This window comes from Typopeltis vanoorti, chromosome 15, assembly GCF_054136105.1.
Source record: "Typopeltis vanoorti isolate ZY-2024b chromosome 15, IOZ_Tvanoo_1.0, whole genome shotgun sequence".
In the NCBI taxonomy this organism is placed as follows: Eukaryota; Metazoa; Arthropoda; class Arachnida; order Uropygi; family Thelyphonidae; genus Typopeltis; species Typopeltis vanoorti.
This window is the reverse complement of record NC_143563.1, coordinates 66,487,371-66,505,974: the sequence shown is the minus strand read 5'-3', so window position 1 is coordinate 66,505,974 and position 18,604 is coordinate 66,487,371. Positions and strand designations below refer to the sequence as shown.

Sequence of the window (18,604 nt, the reverse complement as noted above, 5' to 3'; positions counted from 1 at the left end):
TAAAACTAAGTAATATATATACAGGGTGTTCGGGATAAATTTGACATATTTATAATTAATTATATTTTTCCGTAAGTTACATGTATTAACACACACTTCTCTTCATTTAAAAGTTTGGACCCTTCTTCATTCATATACAAGATGTCAGAAAGGATGGATAGCTGGAACCCACCTGAATCATGGAAGAGAATAACTTGTATCATGATGATTCGTGCCCGCCATCAAAATAAGGATATTACGACTTCTGCCCAATGCTCCCTGAATACAGTAAAAACAATCAGGCATGAACTAGAGACTTGCAATGGTGACTACGAGGATGTAGCAAGAAGAAAGATCCCTAGCAGACGATCTGATTGCGTTTACAGCAGAATTCCTCGCAAATCTGCAGGAACAGGTGTTGAAGAACCCTGGCATTGGAATTCGGGCTTTGTTCGTGGAGTTGCTAACTGTAGTCAAGCCCTGGATAACAAGGGTAGCCAATGGTAGGCCGTATGTATGGCAGCAGGATTCGGCCCCTTGCCACACCTCTGGGAAAAGTCAAAAATGGTTGTCTGAAAATTTCTACGACTTCACCAGTCCAAATGTTTGGCCTCCAAACTCCCCAGACCTTAACCCCATGGTTTATTTTGTATGGGGCACAGTTGAAAAAGACACCAATCGCACTTCCAGTAATACAAAAGCCCAGTTAATGGATAAAATTAAAACAGTTTTTGCGGCCCTTCCCAGGGAGACTGTAGCATCAGCTTGTTCGAGGTTCCGAAGCAGAATTGAAGCTGTGATCGATGCTAATGGTGGTTATTTTGAGTAAATCTTGTTGATAGTATTGTAATTAACTCTGCCTGTAATGTTTTTTTGTCAATTCATTAAATTTAATAGATACAAAGAAGATTTTCTTTTTCCTTACGAAACTGTCAAATTTATCCCGAACACCCTGTATATAATGAATGTTATGGCAGTTTCACATATGAAATTCGGTTGAAGAGAGTTAGCATTTCAACTCAATTGTCAGCTATGCTTTTATCTTTTGGTTGCACGATCTTTTGTTAATACCACTCCAATCATATGCACATTTTAATAACCTGCCTTTGCTGAATGTTTCGCGTTAGGCTTAATTACCGTAAAGGGAGAAAAGTCACAAAAGAGAAAAATGTTCCTAGTCTGGAGATTCCCTTATTCAGGTAATATTCGCTAATTTCATGTTGTCAGTCTGTGGTGTGCCAGTATCGGTAAGTGGTGCTATTATTTGATCTATTCTATGTTAAAAAAATTTAACTCTGAGATGGATAATTGGCTGATAAAAAATAAAAAAAAATCCTGCGAACAATCAGATGAAGCAGAAACAGACTCAAAAAAAAAGGACAGTATTTCATATTTTACCAGAACAGCCCGCATCTTCTTCAGAACCAAACGGTAGAGGCAAAAAATGTAATATATGCATTTGATTTTTGCAATATTCGCTGTGTATGTTTTGTATTGAATATAAATACAATAAATATTATAATAATATATCTCTCTATTAAGATTTTTTTTCAAGGGGGAGGGGGGCGTGAAATATTTTAATTTTTTGCAAAGTGGGCCCTGACATCCAGAAAGTTTGTGAAGACCTGTGATAGAGTAAAACGTAACAAGGTTGCTAGGAATGTACCTGTAATAAATCTGGCAACCCTGCTTAAAGAAGTAGTGGTAGTCTTGCATGGTCTGCCACTTACGTAATTTGAATTGCTGGTGTATAATTCATTGCCAGTAATTGTTAGTTCTTATTAATTATTACTGCTTAATTACTGCCGTATATAATTTTGCTCTTTTTTAATTTGAGAACCCTTTTACAATTGCAGCCAGCACTAATAAAAAACTAAAATTATCACAGAAAGGAAGTGAAAGAAATTTCAAAGATGCCTGGACTGAAGAATATGGTGTTATTGATAGAGGCGATAAAGTTCTCTGTAAATTGGAAACTAAGTACAAATGGCTCCTAGAAAAAACTTTTGAAGAACGCAAAGAATACATATCGCAACATCTAAAACTGGCAGAATCACAATCAGGAACTTAAATTAAATTTGTTTCAGGACCTTCAAATTTAGTAGCTGCAAGTTACAGTATTTCACATACTATTGTTGAACATGGGAAACCACTTAGTGATGGTGATTATGTTAAAGAAGCTTTCATAAAGTGTGCATATTTTTATTTGAGGACTTTCATAATAAGGAAGCTATTGTAAAGCGCATGAAAGAGTTACCATTAAGTAGGAATACTATTAAAGACAGAGTTATATCAATGAATACTAGTATAGAAAATCAAATACAACAAGACTTGAAGTCATGGCATTGTTTTTCCATTTGTATCGACGAAACTACAGATATTACGTCATCAGCTCGATTGGCTATTATTGCAAGGTATGTTCACGGTGATTCTATGCACGAGGAATTGATAAAGTTAGAAAATTTACCTCAAAACACGACAGGTAAAGACATATGCTACTGCATTGTTAAAGTGTTCCATGAGAAACAGATAGATTTATCGAAAATATTTCCAATTACAGCTGATGGTGCGCCTAATATGGTTGGCCGTAATGTCGGTTTTATCAAACAATTTACAGAATATGTTGGTCATCTCCTGGTTTGTTTCCATTGTATTATACATCAGGAGACACTGTGTGCGAAATCAGGCTTAAAGGATTTGGATGATGTGATGAGAATTGTGACAAAGGTAACTAATTTTATTGCTGCCAGGGCTTTAAACAAACGAGAATTTAATTCACTTTTAAGTGAAGTTAAATCAGTGTACAATGGTCTATTAATGTACAATTATATTCGATGATTGAGTCATGGCCAAGTACTTGAACGGTTTGTCGAATGTTTAAATGAAATTAAATTATATTTAAATACGAAGGGCATGGAGTATGAATTTTCTCAGTTGAATGATTCTGCTTGGCTCAGCAAGCTGATGTTTTTCACAGATTTTTCATTACACCTGAATGAACTTAATATACAATTGCAAGGTTTTGGATTCGGAAAATCTGTTGATGTTATGTTTGCCACGATCAAGAGCTATGAGAATAAACTCAAAATATTTCAACGTGATTTAGAAAGTAACAATTTTAAGTATTTCCCAAGAGCGAAATTTTTTTTTAACAAAACCAGCCCCAAAAATCGTGAACAACATATCAACCAGTCTATCGAAGTTCTAAAGTCAGTAACTGACCAGTTTTCTTCTAGATTTGAGCAATTTCGAATGTTGGAACAAACAATCCAATTCATAAAGTATCTGATGAAACAGAATTCGTGGATCTTAAATTAGATGGCTTTGAGTGGTTGAATTTAAAAGATCTAGAAATACAACTAGCTGACTTCCAGTGCAATCCTATCTGGAAAAGAAAGTTTATTGCTCTTAGAAATGAATTAGAACAACTTGAGCGGGAACATCTGCATGATACCGAGTGTAAAAATTCAGACTGTGAAATTCTAAGCATGTGGAATAGCCTTCCCAAAAACTTTCATGCTCTTAAAATCTTTGCTAAAGCTCTTCTAACAATTTTCTCTTCTACATACTCTTGTGAAACTCTATTTTCTGCCTTAAATAATATCAAATCGAAAGGGAGCAATGGATTGAGCAATGATTTGAGCTCTGCCTGTGTAGCATTAAAATGTACGCACTATAGCCCTTCTATAAAGTAACTTTCTACCAGAACTCAGCAACAGAAAAGTCATTAAATGTAATGTAAGTTTGTAATTTCAGTTTATTAAATTAATTGTATAATATGAATTCATAGATTTTATATCAATGTCCTATTAAATAAATAGCCTAATATGATATGTATAAGTCACCATCTATGATTATGTAGTAAATTTATAATGCATGTATGCAAGCGGCACATCAACAACATCAATATTTAAAAAAAAAGATGTTTGACACACCTGGGTAAAAAGGTTCGCCATCACTGGTGTAGATCATAGGTTCCCAAACTTTTTCGGGCCACCACCTACTTTGCAAGACATAAATTTTGTAACGACCCCCATTATAACAGTTTTCCGCGTTCAAGCCATTTGATATTTTTGACTTAAATAGCAACTAATGATACATTACTGCTTATGCCATTAAATTTTTAAAAAGAAGTGGCCAATATGTGCTTCATCTTGAACACAGTTATTGCTATACCGATTTTGGTGAAACGTAGCCCATATGTAAAGATTGCAAAATGTATGCTCGAATAATATTATGCACAGTTTCATACAATGGTTTAAATATAAAAATGTGGAATACAATGAAGAGATTGCATTGCATTAGTAAGAATCTTTTTGTAATAATTAAAACACCATTAAATATATTACAAAATTGTTTATTTCTAACTTATAAAGTAAAAATACAAAGCAAAAATAACAAATTAATGTGAAGTTTCATACAATGGTTTAAATATGAAAATTCGGAATACATATTAAGAGATTGCATTATTAGTAAGAATCTTATTGTAATAATTAAAACACCATCAAATGTATTAGATGGTTTATTTCAAACTTAGAAAGTAAAAATACAAAGAAAAAATACCAAATTAATGTGAAGGATGAGCCTGGTGCATTTTTAAAAGTTTGTTAATATCGGGTTCAACTTTCGTTAAAAACAGTCGTAAATCGCCACGCTCAGTTATATGCAATCGGTTTCTTTTCTTAGATACTAAATTCAGTAGCACTAAACCCACACTCAGCCAAATAAGAAGATGGAAATGCAATTAAAAATTTCTGCACTGTTTCCCATAATCCAGGGTACAGTGTCAGAACTCTTGGTATCCAGTTTTGAATTTTATTTTTAGTTCTTCATTTGTTGTGAGTTCTATGAGTTCCACTTCTAAATTTGATGATCCTACTGTGCTTACATGTGAGAAAGGAACTAGAACCAAATTTGGTATATTCATGTTTAGAATATCCTTGAATCGCTCATTGAAATCAGCATGGAGAACCTCCAAGTGTTGGCAGTATGTAAGTAAATCTTCCTTTTTGAGAGACACTGCTGATAAATTTGAAAAGTGGTTATATTCCCCTCGACCCATATTCCTCTTGAACAGAAGAAGTTTCCCTACAAAAGCGGCAATAACATTTTTTGTTTTAATTAAATTCAATTCATCACCTTGTAGTTGTAGATTGACTTCATTAAATATTTTATAGAGGTCTGTCAAATAAGCGATGTCATTTTTGGATGTAATCAGGTTGGACCGCAATCCGTCGTCTCTGTTTTCTAGGAACTCTAGTACTAAATCAAACAAATTGTAAAATCAATTCAGACAAATACCTTTTGAAAGCCAGCGAACTTCTGTGTGAAGCAGCAAACGATTGAAATCTTCATCATTTTCACTACAAAGTTGGCTAAACAATCTGTCACTCAATGAATTGCTTCTAATCTTGTTGACTACTCTAATAACGTAATGGAGTGACGTGTGCAGGCGTTCACTTAAATTTTTTGCAACCAAATGTTAACGATGAAGAATACAATGTATAGTGAGTACGTTTGGTACTGCTTGTTTCAAATGCACTATGAAATCCTTGTGGCGCCCTGTCATTGCTGGAGTACCATCAGTAGCAGCAGACAAAATATTACGAATAGGAATGCCTTTCTCTTGAAAAAACTTATTCATGATATTAAAACATAGTTCTCCCTTTGTATCTGCTTCCAAGTTTTTAGCAAATAATAATTCTTGACAAACTTTTTCTTCTTTTGTGAATCGTATGTATGATAAGAGTAGTGGTTCATTATTTGGGAGAGTTGATTCATCGAGTTGAATGGAAAATTGGCATGTCTTCAAATAATCGCACAATGATTTTTCAACATCTTTGGCCATTTCATTGATTCTTCTTTGTACTGAATTATTGCTCAAAGGAATTTTCCTGATGATATCTGACGCTGGCTTATGAAGCGCAGTGTTTATTACTTCTTTTACTGCCGACAAGATTAATTCCTCACCAATTAATTAATTCAATCAATTAATTAATTCAATTAATCAATTAATTCCTCACCAATTGTGTGTGGTTTTCCTGCTTTTGCGATTAATAATGAAATATTATAAGAAGCTTGTAATCTGTCATTATCTTGTTTAGTGGACGACGTAAAAAGTTTTGATATAGTTAGACGTTTAAAATATTTTTCTTCTAGTACTTGAAAATAGGACAAATCTTTATCCTTTTTGTCAGCATGCATTTTAGTCAAATGCTCTTGTAGCCTAGAAGGCTTCATTGCTTCATTTATTATTATTACTATTATTACGGGCAACTCCAGGGAGTCATTAGACGCATCGAGGGAGGCCCCAAATCATATTCATCACAACTATTTGACATTCATACAGTATCTATCATACCTCGCCTTAAACTCATTCACTGTCACAGCATCCACCACAGACTCAGGGAGCGCATTCCACTCATTCACTACTCTAAAAGTAAAGAACCCAGCTCTAACACCTTTACTAACCACACTTTTGCCCAGTTTCCATGGATGTCCCCTAGTCCTCCCACAACCAGCCCTGTTCTCAAAAATATCTTCTGAATTAATTTTATAGAAACCCTTCAGTAATTTGAATGTCTCAATCATATCTCCCCTCCTCTGCCTATCAACCAATTTTTGCAACCCACAAATCCTCAACCTGTTCTCATACGGTTCATTCCACAGACCTGCTCTCATCTTGGTCACTCGCCCCTGGATCCTCTCCACCTCCTCCCCATCAAGAAGAAACCTAGGTGACCAAATCTGAGCACAGTAGTCTAGATGGGGTCTTATCAAGGCTCAATACAGAGGAACAATAACCTGCTTGTCTCTGCTTGTCAACGTATTCTTCAGCAATCAAGTGATTTGTTGAGCTGATTTGGCCACTTTTGCAATGTGCCCCTAAATTTCAATTCCTTATCCACCAACACTCCTAAATCTCGTGCCTCATCAATTTCCTGGAGCACGGTTCCACCAATGCAGTAAACTGCCGCCAATCTTTTCACCCCAAAATGCATAACCTTACATTTTGCCACATTAAATTGACATCCATTCTCCTTAGCCCAGACTTCCAATCTATCCAAATCATCCTGCAAAATTTTGACGTCATCTGCATTCACTATTGCCCTACCCAACTTCGCATCATCCGCAAACAAATGAACTGTTCCTCTCAGATCCTTTCCTATATCATTTATGAACAAATTAAACAGCAGTGGTCCAAGAACAGATCCTTGTGGCACACCACTAGTCACAGGCCGTCTTGTGGATTCTACTCCTGAGTAAACCACTTTCTGATATCTCTCCATCAACCACCCTCCTATCCATCTCACAACCCTATGTCCATTCCCATATGCTGCAATTTACTGATTAGAATTCCATGTGGTATCCTGTCAAAGGCCTTAGCAAGGTCCAGTAGAATCACTGTAAACCCATTACCCTTATCCAGTTCAGCCGTCACTGTGTTATAATACGTGAGCAAATTACTGAGGCATGACCTACCCTTCACAAAACCATGCTGTCCCCCTATACAATATCCCATTTTCTTCTATCCAATCTTGTATTTTCCTCTTGACTATTTTCTCTAAGACCTTGATAATGATTCCTGTTATGCTGATTGGCCGGTAATTTTCAACAGCAGAGCCTTGGAACCACCTTTGTGCAGTGGAACTATTTTCCCCTCTTTCCACCACCTTGGGACTGACCCAGTCCTGAGGCTCAAATTAAACAAAATGGTCAAGGGCACTGACAATTATTTGGCCGCTTCACTTACGACACGAGCTGGTATACCATCCAATCCCACAGATGTATTGACATTGAGGTTCTGTATTAGACTAGTTACCTCTACTTCATTCATCACATTTCCAGTATAAGCTGTTGGTTCTTCCATTCCTGCAAAGTCACCACCTGGATGATATACTCTTGCAAAAGTGCTTGCTCAGTAATTCCACAATATCGACTGATTCGGTTACCTCCCTTCCCTCAGCATTTTTTAAGATCATTCTACCATGAGCATTTTTCCTTTTACTTGCAACATATTGAAAAAACTGTTTGGGATTCTCTTTAGCCTGCGTGGCCAATTTCCTTTCGTAATCTGCTTTTGCTTTTCTTACCACCCTTGTTACCATCCTGGCCTGAGCTTTATACTGTTCCTGCGCCTGATGGTCACCCTTCTCCTTAAATTCCCTCCACAATTGTTTCTTTTTTTGCAGCTCAAGCTTAATAGTGTTATTCATCCATTTAACCCCTACTTGATTTATTATTCGGACTCTTGGTATACAGTCAACCATTGCCTCCTGCAAACAGTTCTTAACCACCTCCCATGCACTATCAACATCCAGCCCTTGCAGTTTTACATGCCATGGCATTGAGCCCAGCACACACCTAAGCTTGTCATACTTACCAGCCCGGTAATTCCACATGTACCCTGTCTTAATTGTAAATTCGACTCCTTTAGCCACCTCCCAAGTCATGACCTTATGGTCACTCTCACCAATTGGTGGCAACATGGTTATGTTCGTTACAGCCACATTCTTAGTTGCAATTACTAGGTCCAGCACTCTCTGCCCCCTGGTATTTTCCAATACATGTTGCCGTAGATAGTTGTCCCTTAATAACTGCATAAAATCCAATTCCTTCCTCCCATGTGCCCTCTCCTCTTTCCAGTCAATGTTACCATAATTGAAATCACCCATAATAATTACCCTCCTTCCACTCATTTCTTCTATTTGCTTATGCATACTATCCCCACCATCCACTCCATCACCTGGTCTATAGCAGCACCCAATTGTATATTTTGTTCTGCTAGATTCTATCTCACACCAAACAGCCTCAAATGTGCTTTTTTCCCTATCATGCAGTTCAACTTCTATACTCCTTGGCTGAAGCTCATCAGCTATCATCAATAACACTCCTCCCCCCTTTTTATTCACCCTGTCACTCCTGAACACGCTATACCCGTCGCATTCAATCCCACTAGCTTTATCATCTTCTATCAGCCATGTTTCACTAATACCGACAACCTATGGCCTGGAAGTGCCAACCATGGCCAAAAACTCTTCCTTCTTGTTCCTAATACTCCTGGCATTAGTGTACATGAATTGCAGAAGCCCATTTGTCCCATCCCTACTTTGATGCCTTTACTAACTATCCCATTCTGATTTGTTGTCCGTCGTACTCGCTCGGGCATAATATACTCATTCATACACTTAACTGCCCCTCTAAAGTCTGCATATCTACTCCCCTCCCCTTAATAATTCTAGTTTCCCTGAGTCTGTACATCCACTTCCACATCATTCATCAACACTCTTTCAAGTCTCTGTACACAACTTTATTCAAATGCAACCCATCTATCTTATATAAGTCCTTTCGCCCATCGAACTCATTCCACACATCCACAAATTCCGCACCACTCTCCATGCATAACCCATGCATAAAGTCATTGGCAATTATGGCCCTCCTTCTAAACACTTTGCTGTCATACCGCGGTAAGATACTCACATTCCTAACTCTCTCACTCTTCTCTTTTGCTACCTCAAACAACTCCCTCACATCCTCTATCATTTCCATTTTGTCCTCTTTCAAATCATTCGCTCCTGCCACGATTATCATCTCTTTCACCCTCTGTTTTTGCAGTCGAATAGATTCGCTGACGTCCTTTATGTATTTGAAAACACTTTTTTTTTTTTTTTTGGCAAATCAAGCACATGGGTAATAATTGGTTCGTAGGAGACTGAATAAACCCATAGTTCAAATACTCAATACTGTACTGTCGACATTTCTTCTTATATTCAGACATAATGAAGTAATAAAATTTGCAAAAATATTCACAAAATAAAAGATCTAATTTACACTTTGTATGACTCCACTTATCTATCACACTTTCGACTGATGATTGTATGCAAAGCACACAAAAAATAATGAAACTTATTCCTAAACCACTGGTATTTATAGATTTGAAATCTAGCCCAAATCGACTTGTTTGCGATACCATCGTACTCGTGCTTTGAACAAGTCACTGCAAGCACCCATATTCCTGTCAAAACATGCTGAATTGAGTGAATTACCTACGTAATAGTTGACCGACATACTACTAGTTAAGACTCGTCTGCTGCGTGGATAGACTAAAGCCTGTATGGCACATCAATTTTTACAATAGCAAAAATTGAATACATTTTTTAATTATATAAAAAATAGAAGTTAAAATATCCTGTATGACACGTTCAATTTTTTATTTTGCACGCAAGCGCATTTTGTTCGTACGACCACGACATTGTCCAAATAATTATAAATAATAATTAATAAATAAAATAATTACACAAGATATAAACAAACCTACAAAACATAACCACAGAAAACAGTATAATAAGTTTGAATAATATTTGCTTTGTTTTTTCCCTCTAGTTAGCAATATAAGTTAGTACTAACTAGGCTAACTAAAATTTACGATTTTATTTCTTTCTTGCCATTATTATTTTTACTCGTAATATTAAATTAAATAAAATTGGGTTTATATTTGTACAAATCAATTAGAAAAGTGGTTTTATAGATTTTATATATATTTTGAAATGAAATATAACGAATATATTTGCTACTGTAAACATAACCTATTATACACACATATATACATGCTTTATTTTCTCATTGACAGATAAATTGACATCTATTTCTATCTGACATGGTAAATTTTCAAATGATTAAATAATTGAAATAGAAAATTGATAAAAAAATTGATCGTGTAAGACGGGCATAAGATGAATTAAAATGCAATATTTAATTTTAAACGATTATCGAATCGCAAAATCACGAAAATAATTAATTTTTAAATATATATTATTAATTTCTTCTATAAAGAACCACCGACCCCTAGACCGCCTGAACACCCTCAATTGCTTCTGATCCCACTATAGCCCTCTTAGAAGGCTTCAGCACCCACTGGGGGGTGGTACCGCCCACTTTGGGAACCTATGGTGTAGATGATGCAGTTTGCTGTAGTTGGTGAATTGAGTAGTGGAGACAGAGAGTTGTAGAGTAGGTGCCCCCCCCCCCCCCCCGATCAGTCTTTGGACTCCTTGGAGGTGTCACATAATAATAATTCTAAGAATACTTGATGCTATCCAGAGGAGGGTAATCCATTTAAGTCTCCTCCCAAATTTGCTCTAGTCACTCTCTTTTACACAGATGTTATGATTCTGCTATATACAGGGTGTTCGGGATAAATTTGACATATTTATAATTAATTATATTTTTCCGTAAGTTACATGTATTAACACACACTTCTCTTCATTTAAAAGTTTGGACCCTTCTTCATTCATATACAAGATGTCAGAAAGGATGGATAGCTGGAACCCACCTGAATCATGGAAGAGAATAACTTGTATCATGATGATTCGTGCCCGCCATCAAAATAAGGATATTACGACTGCTGCCCAATGCTCCCTGAATACAGTAAAAACAATCAGGCATGAACTAGAGACTTGCAATGGTGACTACGAGGATGTAGCAAGAAGAAAGATCCCTAGCAGACGATCTGATTGCGTTCGTACAGCAGAATTCCTCGCAAATCTGCAGGAACAGGTGTTGAAGAACCCTGGCATTGGAATTCGGGCTTTGTTCGTGGAGTTGCTAACTGTAGTCAAGCCCTGGATAACAAGGGTAGCCAATGGTAGGCCGTATGTATGGCAGCAGGATTCGGCCCCTTGCCACACCTCTGGGAAAAGTCAAAAATGGTTGTCTGAAAATTTCTACGACTTCACCAGTCCAAATGTTTGGCCTCCAAACTCCCCAGACCTTAACCCCATGGATTATTTTGTATGGGGCGCAGTTGAAAAAGACACCAATCGCACTTCCAGTAATACAAAAGCCCAGTTAATGGATAAAATTAAAACAGTTTTTGCGGCCCTTCCCAGGGAGACTGTAGCATCAGCTTGTTCGAGGTTCCGAAGCAGAATTGAAGCTGTGATCGATGCTAATGGTGGTTATTTTGAGTAAATCTTGTTGATAGTATTGTAATTAACTCTGCCTGTAATGTTTTTTTGTCAATTCATTAAATTTAATAGATACAAAGAAGATTTTCTTTTTCCTTACGAAACTGTCAAATTTATCCCGAACACCCTGTATGTCTTTTTATAGATATTTCCATGGACAGTGTTGTGCCTTCCTCTGGAGAATAAATTGTTGCTGACTAGCATATATAGTTCTTACACTTCTGTAAGAAAGTGGAGGAAAGCACAACATTGTTCATGGAACTATTCATTCTATCTGCCTCTGTTCTTCAGGGCAAATGGAATGAAAATAGGAATTAGACGGATGAGAGGTATCATTAAGCAGGAGCTGTGAAAAGAAAATACTGTGGAGGGTATATAAAAGAAAAGTGATCAACAGGCTCATAAGCAGCACAAGGCACAAGCAAGAAAGGCATCATCAGATTATGAAAAGAAATTAGCTGAGCAGGCCAAATAAAATCCCAAAGAGTTCTTTCACTATGTGACAAGTGAAGGAAGAATGACTGTGGAATGATAACATTAACGAGTGCTAATGATGGTAAGGTGAAGAAGCAGACAAAATAGTTGAATTACCAAGTGATCACCTTACCAGGTTGTGTCATCCATGTAAAGATATTGCTGTGACAGGAACTGATGTGAGAATAGTGGTTGATGAATCGGAAGTACTTAAGATATTGCAGAATCTTAATTCAATTAGGAAAATGTGCATGAAATGGCATTGTCTCTAATGAGGCTGTTTAAGTCTATAAAGTCCTAAGAGAGTAGGAGGACAAAATAATTTTGTTGTATAAAGAAGCCTGGAGGGAAAACCCACTCCTGGTTTACTAATGTAGGATGACAGGTGGCTCTATATCCATCTGAAAAGATAACTAAAGGACTACATAATCTTCAGATCTTTTATCGATTACTGTTCGCAGATTCCATCCTTTGATACATCAAAGGAATGTATAAAGTGCTCACTATTTGCAACTTTGGCTATCGTGGATAGACAAGCTGTTAACTACTTTGATAAGCATAAGAAATACTTATATTACCATCATAACAGCATTTCAGGCATGTAATGTGCATAAATTCACACTACATGAAATGGAAGAAACATTGTACTACATAAAAGCTATTATATAAGAGACTATTTTTGAAGTCCATTTCAGCCATGAACTCCTGATCTCAACATGTATGGCTGCATTAATTTACCTGAAATTTGGAAGTCCACCTTCAACCCAGTAGCCTTCTAAGACCACCTTTGTTTGTAGAAATTAAAGGCAGAAACTCAAACTTACATGGAAGTAATTTTGATTGATGTAAAATTTGCATTTAAATATCAAAGGCATCCTCAGTATATCAACACTGAAACACAAAATAAAATGCAATAAAAGAATTAATTTTAAAAAGCACCGCTACAGCGTAAGTAAACAGACACTCAGCAAATTCCTAATTTAAAAAAATAAAATAAATATTAATGTTAATGTAATGAAATGAAAGTAATAAGATAATAATCAGAAATTTACAGAATTTTTTTTCCATAAAGGGGATAACCAAAGGCCATCAGATCTGTTTAAATTTAGGTGGTGTAGAAAGGCCTGTCTCACAGCTTTCTTTGTATTATTATTCTACAAGGAATCTACTTTTATGTAAAAGCCAAGCTTTCTTCCAAAGAAACATTGTTTAGTCAAGATGGCATGTTCTACTAGGCCTAACTACTCTGGTTCATAAAATTGGATGTATGATTTATGTTCTTCATGATGGATGGCCACAGATCTACTGGACTGTTCAAAGTGAGACAAACCACAGGAGCAAGGGATCTGATAAACATCTGGAAAGCTGAGTGGAAGAAGCTTATATTTAAGTGAAGAAAGGCAAGTAAAAATCTTCCTGACAGGAGGAAAAAACACCACAATAATAAGAGGTGTTTGAACTATAGCAGTACATTCAGAAACTCCTCTAATAAGCAGAAGTGGAATATGAGAGATATCTTCCATACATCTACAGGCTGGTAGCCTAAAGCCATTGAAAGCTTTCTTGATAAAAGACTCATTAAAACCATTTCTTTAAAATGGTTTTTAATGAGTTTTTAGGACTTGCATTTTTCTGTGTCTTCCATTACAGTTTGAAATTGTTTCTGCTAGTCACTCGATTTTAGTGCCTCGTGTTCTGTGACAAGCAGAATAAGAAAATTATGGAAAACTAATGTGTCAGAGGAAAACTTTAGTTTAATATAAACCAAAATAAACACTCGACGTTTCGACCTTCACATTAAGGTCATCATCTGGAGTATACACATATATACTATAAAGAAACAAGCTGCACTACAATCTACATGGTATACTAAAGTTACCAACTGTTACGACTATTGACCTGACCTCTGGTATATAAAGAAAAACAAAAAAAACACCTTACTACATCAGAGCTAGAGTCCTATTATTATTATCTATTAGGTTACAAAATTAAATTAAGCTGGAGAGCAACATTTTTACAAAAAAGAAAAAATGAAATAATAAAATAAAAATTACTTATATAAGTATACATATAAATTACAACAAAATAGTGTGGATAGTGGCCAATAAAAGCTGAAAGATTGCTTAGGTTTGCTGGAAAACTCCAGCAAACCTAAAGTCAGAGTTTGTTGGAAAACTGATTCGGCTGAATGTGTGCCATCCAAATTCTTGGGATTTTTATGCCACCATTATTGTTAAGATTAGGGTGGTTAATCAAAATTTCGCAGGCTACTTTAAATTTCCGTTCATATCAAGTTATTGTATGATTTAAAAAACAAGTACTTTTCCAATCAATTTGTGTTAAGAGCGTGATCTGAGAGGCCTGCGGACCAAAATTGTTAAATTTAATGTGTCGTTTGTGTTCTTTTTTACAGATAGGGATTGTATGTCAAGTTTCCCAATACACAATAGTTGTTTCCATAATTTTCATGATGTATTCAGATCACCATGTAAGCATGAAAGAAGATATTGTAAACCTATAGTATATTGGCATTGTGAATGGGCTAAGGATTTTTTTCTATTTTTATAAGTTTTTGTATTTTTATATAATTCAGAATCCCTACTCTAGAAACCAAACATGGAACATTTCAAGCCACTTCAGGCATCCATTTGCCTTTAGGTAGGAGATGAATTTCATCTCTCACCTAAAGATAATCATAAACATCCATGCTTATGGAAGTATTTGAAAGTGCAGTTTTTTCATTGAAGAAGAACAGATACACTTAACTCTCTAGCCAGGCTGGTCATAACCACTTGGACATCCTGACTGGAGAATTAATTTTGTCCTCTTAATAAATGTTATAATTAAGTGTTCATTATTATTATTATTGTTCCGGGAAACTCCAAGGAGTCGACAGACTCATCGAGGGAGGCCCTAACATCATGTCTGGAACAACTATTCAGCATTCACACAGTATCTATCATATCTTGCCTTGAACTCATTCACGGTCATAGCACCCACAACGGACTCTGGAAGCTTATTCCACTCATTCACCACTCTCCAAGTAAAAAACCTAGCTCTAACACCCTTGTCAACCACGCTGTTGCCCAGCTTCCATGCATGGCTCCTAGTCCTCCCACCACCAGTCATATTTTCAAAAATATCTTCATGATTCATTAAACAAATAATATCCATAAAATAGGTCTAGAAATCAGCAATAAAAGGGAAAAAAACATAAAATTAGGTTGAAAATCAGAAACATTTGTCATACTCAATAGCAAACTTATAAGTAACACATTTTAGATAGTAAAATAGAAGTTTTTTTTTTTTTTTTAGTTAAAATTCAACTTAAAAAGACAAAGAGAAAATGGAATAAGCAAGGCTGATATATAGTTGAGAATCATTTTAAAATTTACCTGGAATGAGAGAAAGAGAAGATATAGCCAGAGTGCAAAATTACTATATAAGACATTGTTCAGATCAAGTTTGAACCCTACCTTGGTGAGAAATAAAATTGATAAAAAAATTGAAGAAGACCACTGATATAAGAATTCTTAGCATAACTCTCCAACCAACAAGTCGTGAGTTTAAATTCCACCATGGGCATGGATGTTTGTGATTGTCTTTAGGTGGTAGATGAATTTCATCAAACAGTGTAAGACCACTACCCCACTCATTGGAGGTCTGAAGTGACTTGAAAAAATTCCATGTTTGGTCTCTAGAGTAGGGTTTCTAAACTATGTAAAAATAAATAAAAAACATTACAAAAAAAATATATAAAAGTACTTTGCATGTTACTACTAACTTTTCATGGGTCTTAACCCCCCCCCCCAATATATATATATATATATATATATATATATATATATATATGAAAGAATGATCATTAACTCGGTTAACATACATATTTTTTAAAAAGAATTGAATGACTAGAACCGAGATTTAAGTAAAAAGGTTTTAATATAAAAACACGACTAGTTTCGGATTGTAACAGCCTTCATCAGGTGATATTATAAAAGAAAGATAAAACACTAAAACACTGATGCTTAAATAAACTATGAACATCATAGAGAGTCTCTATACATAATTGACATTAAATCGTTGTGGTTGTATTTAAAGCTGTTTTTCATTTGTTGTATTGTTGGGAAGGTACGTGCTAGTAGCATGTCGTAAACGCCAGTACATGATTACAGCTGAATGACTATATGGGAGGTTGTAGCTCAAGTTATTATTTAGATGAACAGGATTGAAGATGATTTCTCTAGATTCCATGATTTTTCTCTCTAGTTCATCATTGCAACGGAAGATGTTAGTAGGTTTTTCCCAGCAGACTTTGTGACTTTGGCTTTCATCATTAGGATTAGCCAAGAAAAGGATATGACTTGATAATGCACTGGCTCGCTGTCTCTTGTAAGTAATGTCCCTCGTGTTCTTCCATATATATATATATATATATATATATATATATATAAAAAAACATATAAAAAAGGGTAAACAGATTGCATTGGTGGTAGGACCATATTAAAATATAAATACCGAGAAGGAACTGTCGCCAATTTATGGTGTTTAGCAATATAAATGGAGTAGGAGATGAAAGATGAGCAAAATAAGTGTTTTGAAACAAAACTGACAGAAAAAATACCTAAAGAAAAATTTTGCTTGATAGATGCAGTTGTGGGTGGGGACTTAATAAGGATACTTATATAGGATACTTATCAAATAAGACTTATTCAGAAGAAAATGATAGATATGAAACTAGAAATAATATCTTGTATTGCACTATCGTAATATCCTAAATAATATCCTTGAGTATGTGTTCCACAGATAATAATTTCTGATCAGTTATCTGTCAAATGTTATTAATCTGTTTGGAATTATATATGTAAAATTTTTTAGAATTAAAACAGTTGTGACTATTATCATTATTTTGATTATAATATAAAAGAAAACTTATTTTAGACATTGGTTGTTCATTATTATTACTTTTTATTTTTTAGGATCTACCAACTTCTATTTCATCTCTGCCCAAATTAAAAATCTTAAATCTTGGGTATGTATAGTTTTATATATATATATATATATATATATATATATATATATATATATATCAATTGGATTCTCAGTACTTTAACTAAATTCAGTAGATCTTCAAAATACAAAAATAGGTTTGTCCCAAAAGTTCACCTTTTTGTTCAGAACTTGGAGCAGTATCTCATAGACACAATACTATAATTGGCACTTATGTTTCCAGGTGAGCCCATCAAACCTGTTTAGTTAAAAATTAAGCTGCTGTTAGTTGCAGGAAATAATAATTCTGTGGTAACCAAACCAATGGCTGATTAGCAAAAATGCATTTTTTTTCTTCTTCTTTGAATGATTTATTATGCTATTATGTCCAGTCTTGTAGAATATTCTACCAGTTAGCAATAATATTACTACTGGGTTCCATAAAATAAAATTAATAAACTAATAAAATTATATAGATAATTTTAATTATCTAAGTCTCTCACTTTTAAGGAGCTACACTGCAAATGGATATTTGCAGTGTAGCTCCTTAAAATATGCTAACATGCTGGATGAAATGATTGCTTTACCTTGCATCAGAGAAAAGAAAAGAAAAAACAACATGCATTTTAAAATGCTAACACATGAAAAATGAATCATATGCCATCCTCTCTATTCACATATAACAACAAACACACATACATGCATAATATATATAGGCAAACATTAGAAAATGGCAAATGATTCATTTCGAAAATAAAAACCAAACTTCGGACTTTCAGTGGCACTCTGAAGAACACGTTGATTCAGCTAGGGGGGTATCTGGTGACGTTTGCAAGGATAAAAAAATAAGACTGCCATGGTGGACACAGGATGTTAAAGAAGCAGTCCTAGACAAGAAGAAAGCATACTAAAAGTTCCTAGCGAATAAGTTGGCAGATACCCTAAAAGAATACAGAGAAAAAAATGTAAGATAGCTATGTTTAAAAGTATTTAAACAAAAGTCATGGTAAGACTTCAATAAAAATATAGAAAATAAATATCAGAAAGGTGGCAAAATGTTCCAGAGGCCTTTGAAAAAGCTTAGAAATGGAGGATAGAGTACTGTAAATGGGGTGACATGAAAACTGAAGGTAAGGATATCTCGGATGCCTACGGTAATTGTTTTCAAACAATTACGTACCCTTAACGTACCAATTAAA

The 18,604-nt window shown here is 35.1% G+C and overlaps 1 protein-coding gene across 1 annotated transcript in view; it reads left to right on the top strand.

The window, feature by feature from the left end:
- The window catches only part of LOC150098836 (ras suppressor protein 1-like), a 105,287-nt gene that overhangs the window by 30,565 nt on the left and 56,118 nt on the right, over nt 1–18,604 (top strand). The window contains exon 4 of the mRNA XM_090404776.1: nt 17,396–17,448. Coding sequence (XP_090260902.1) covers nt 17,396–17,448 — 53 coding nt within the window. The remainder of the gene's footprint in view (nt 1–17,395; nt 17,449–18,604) is intronic.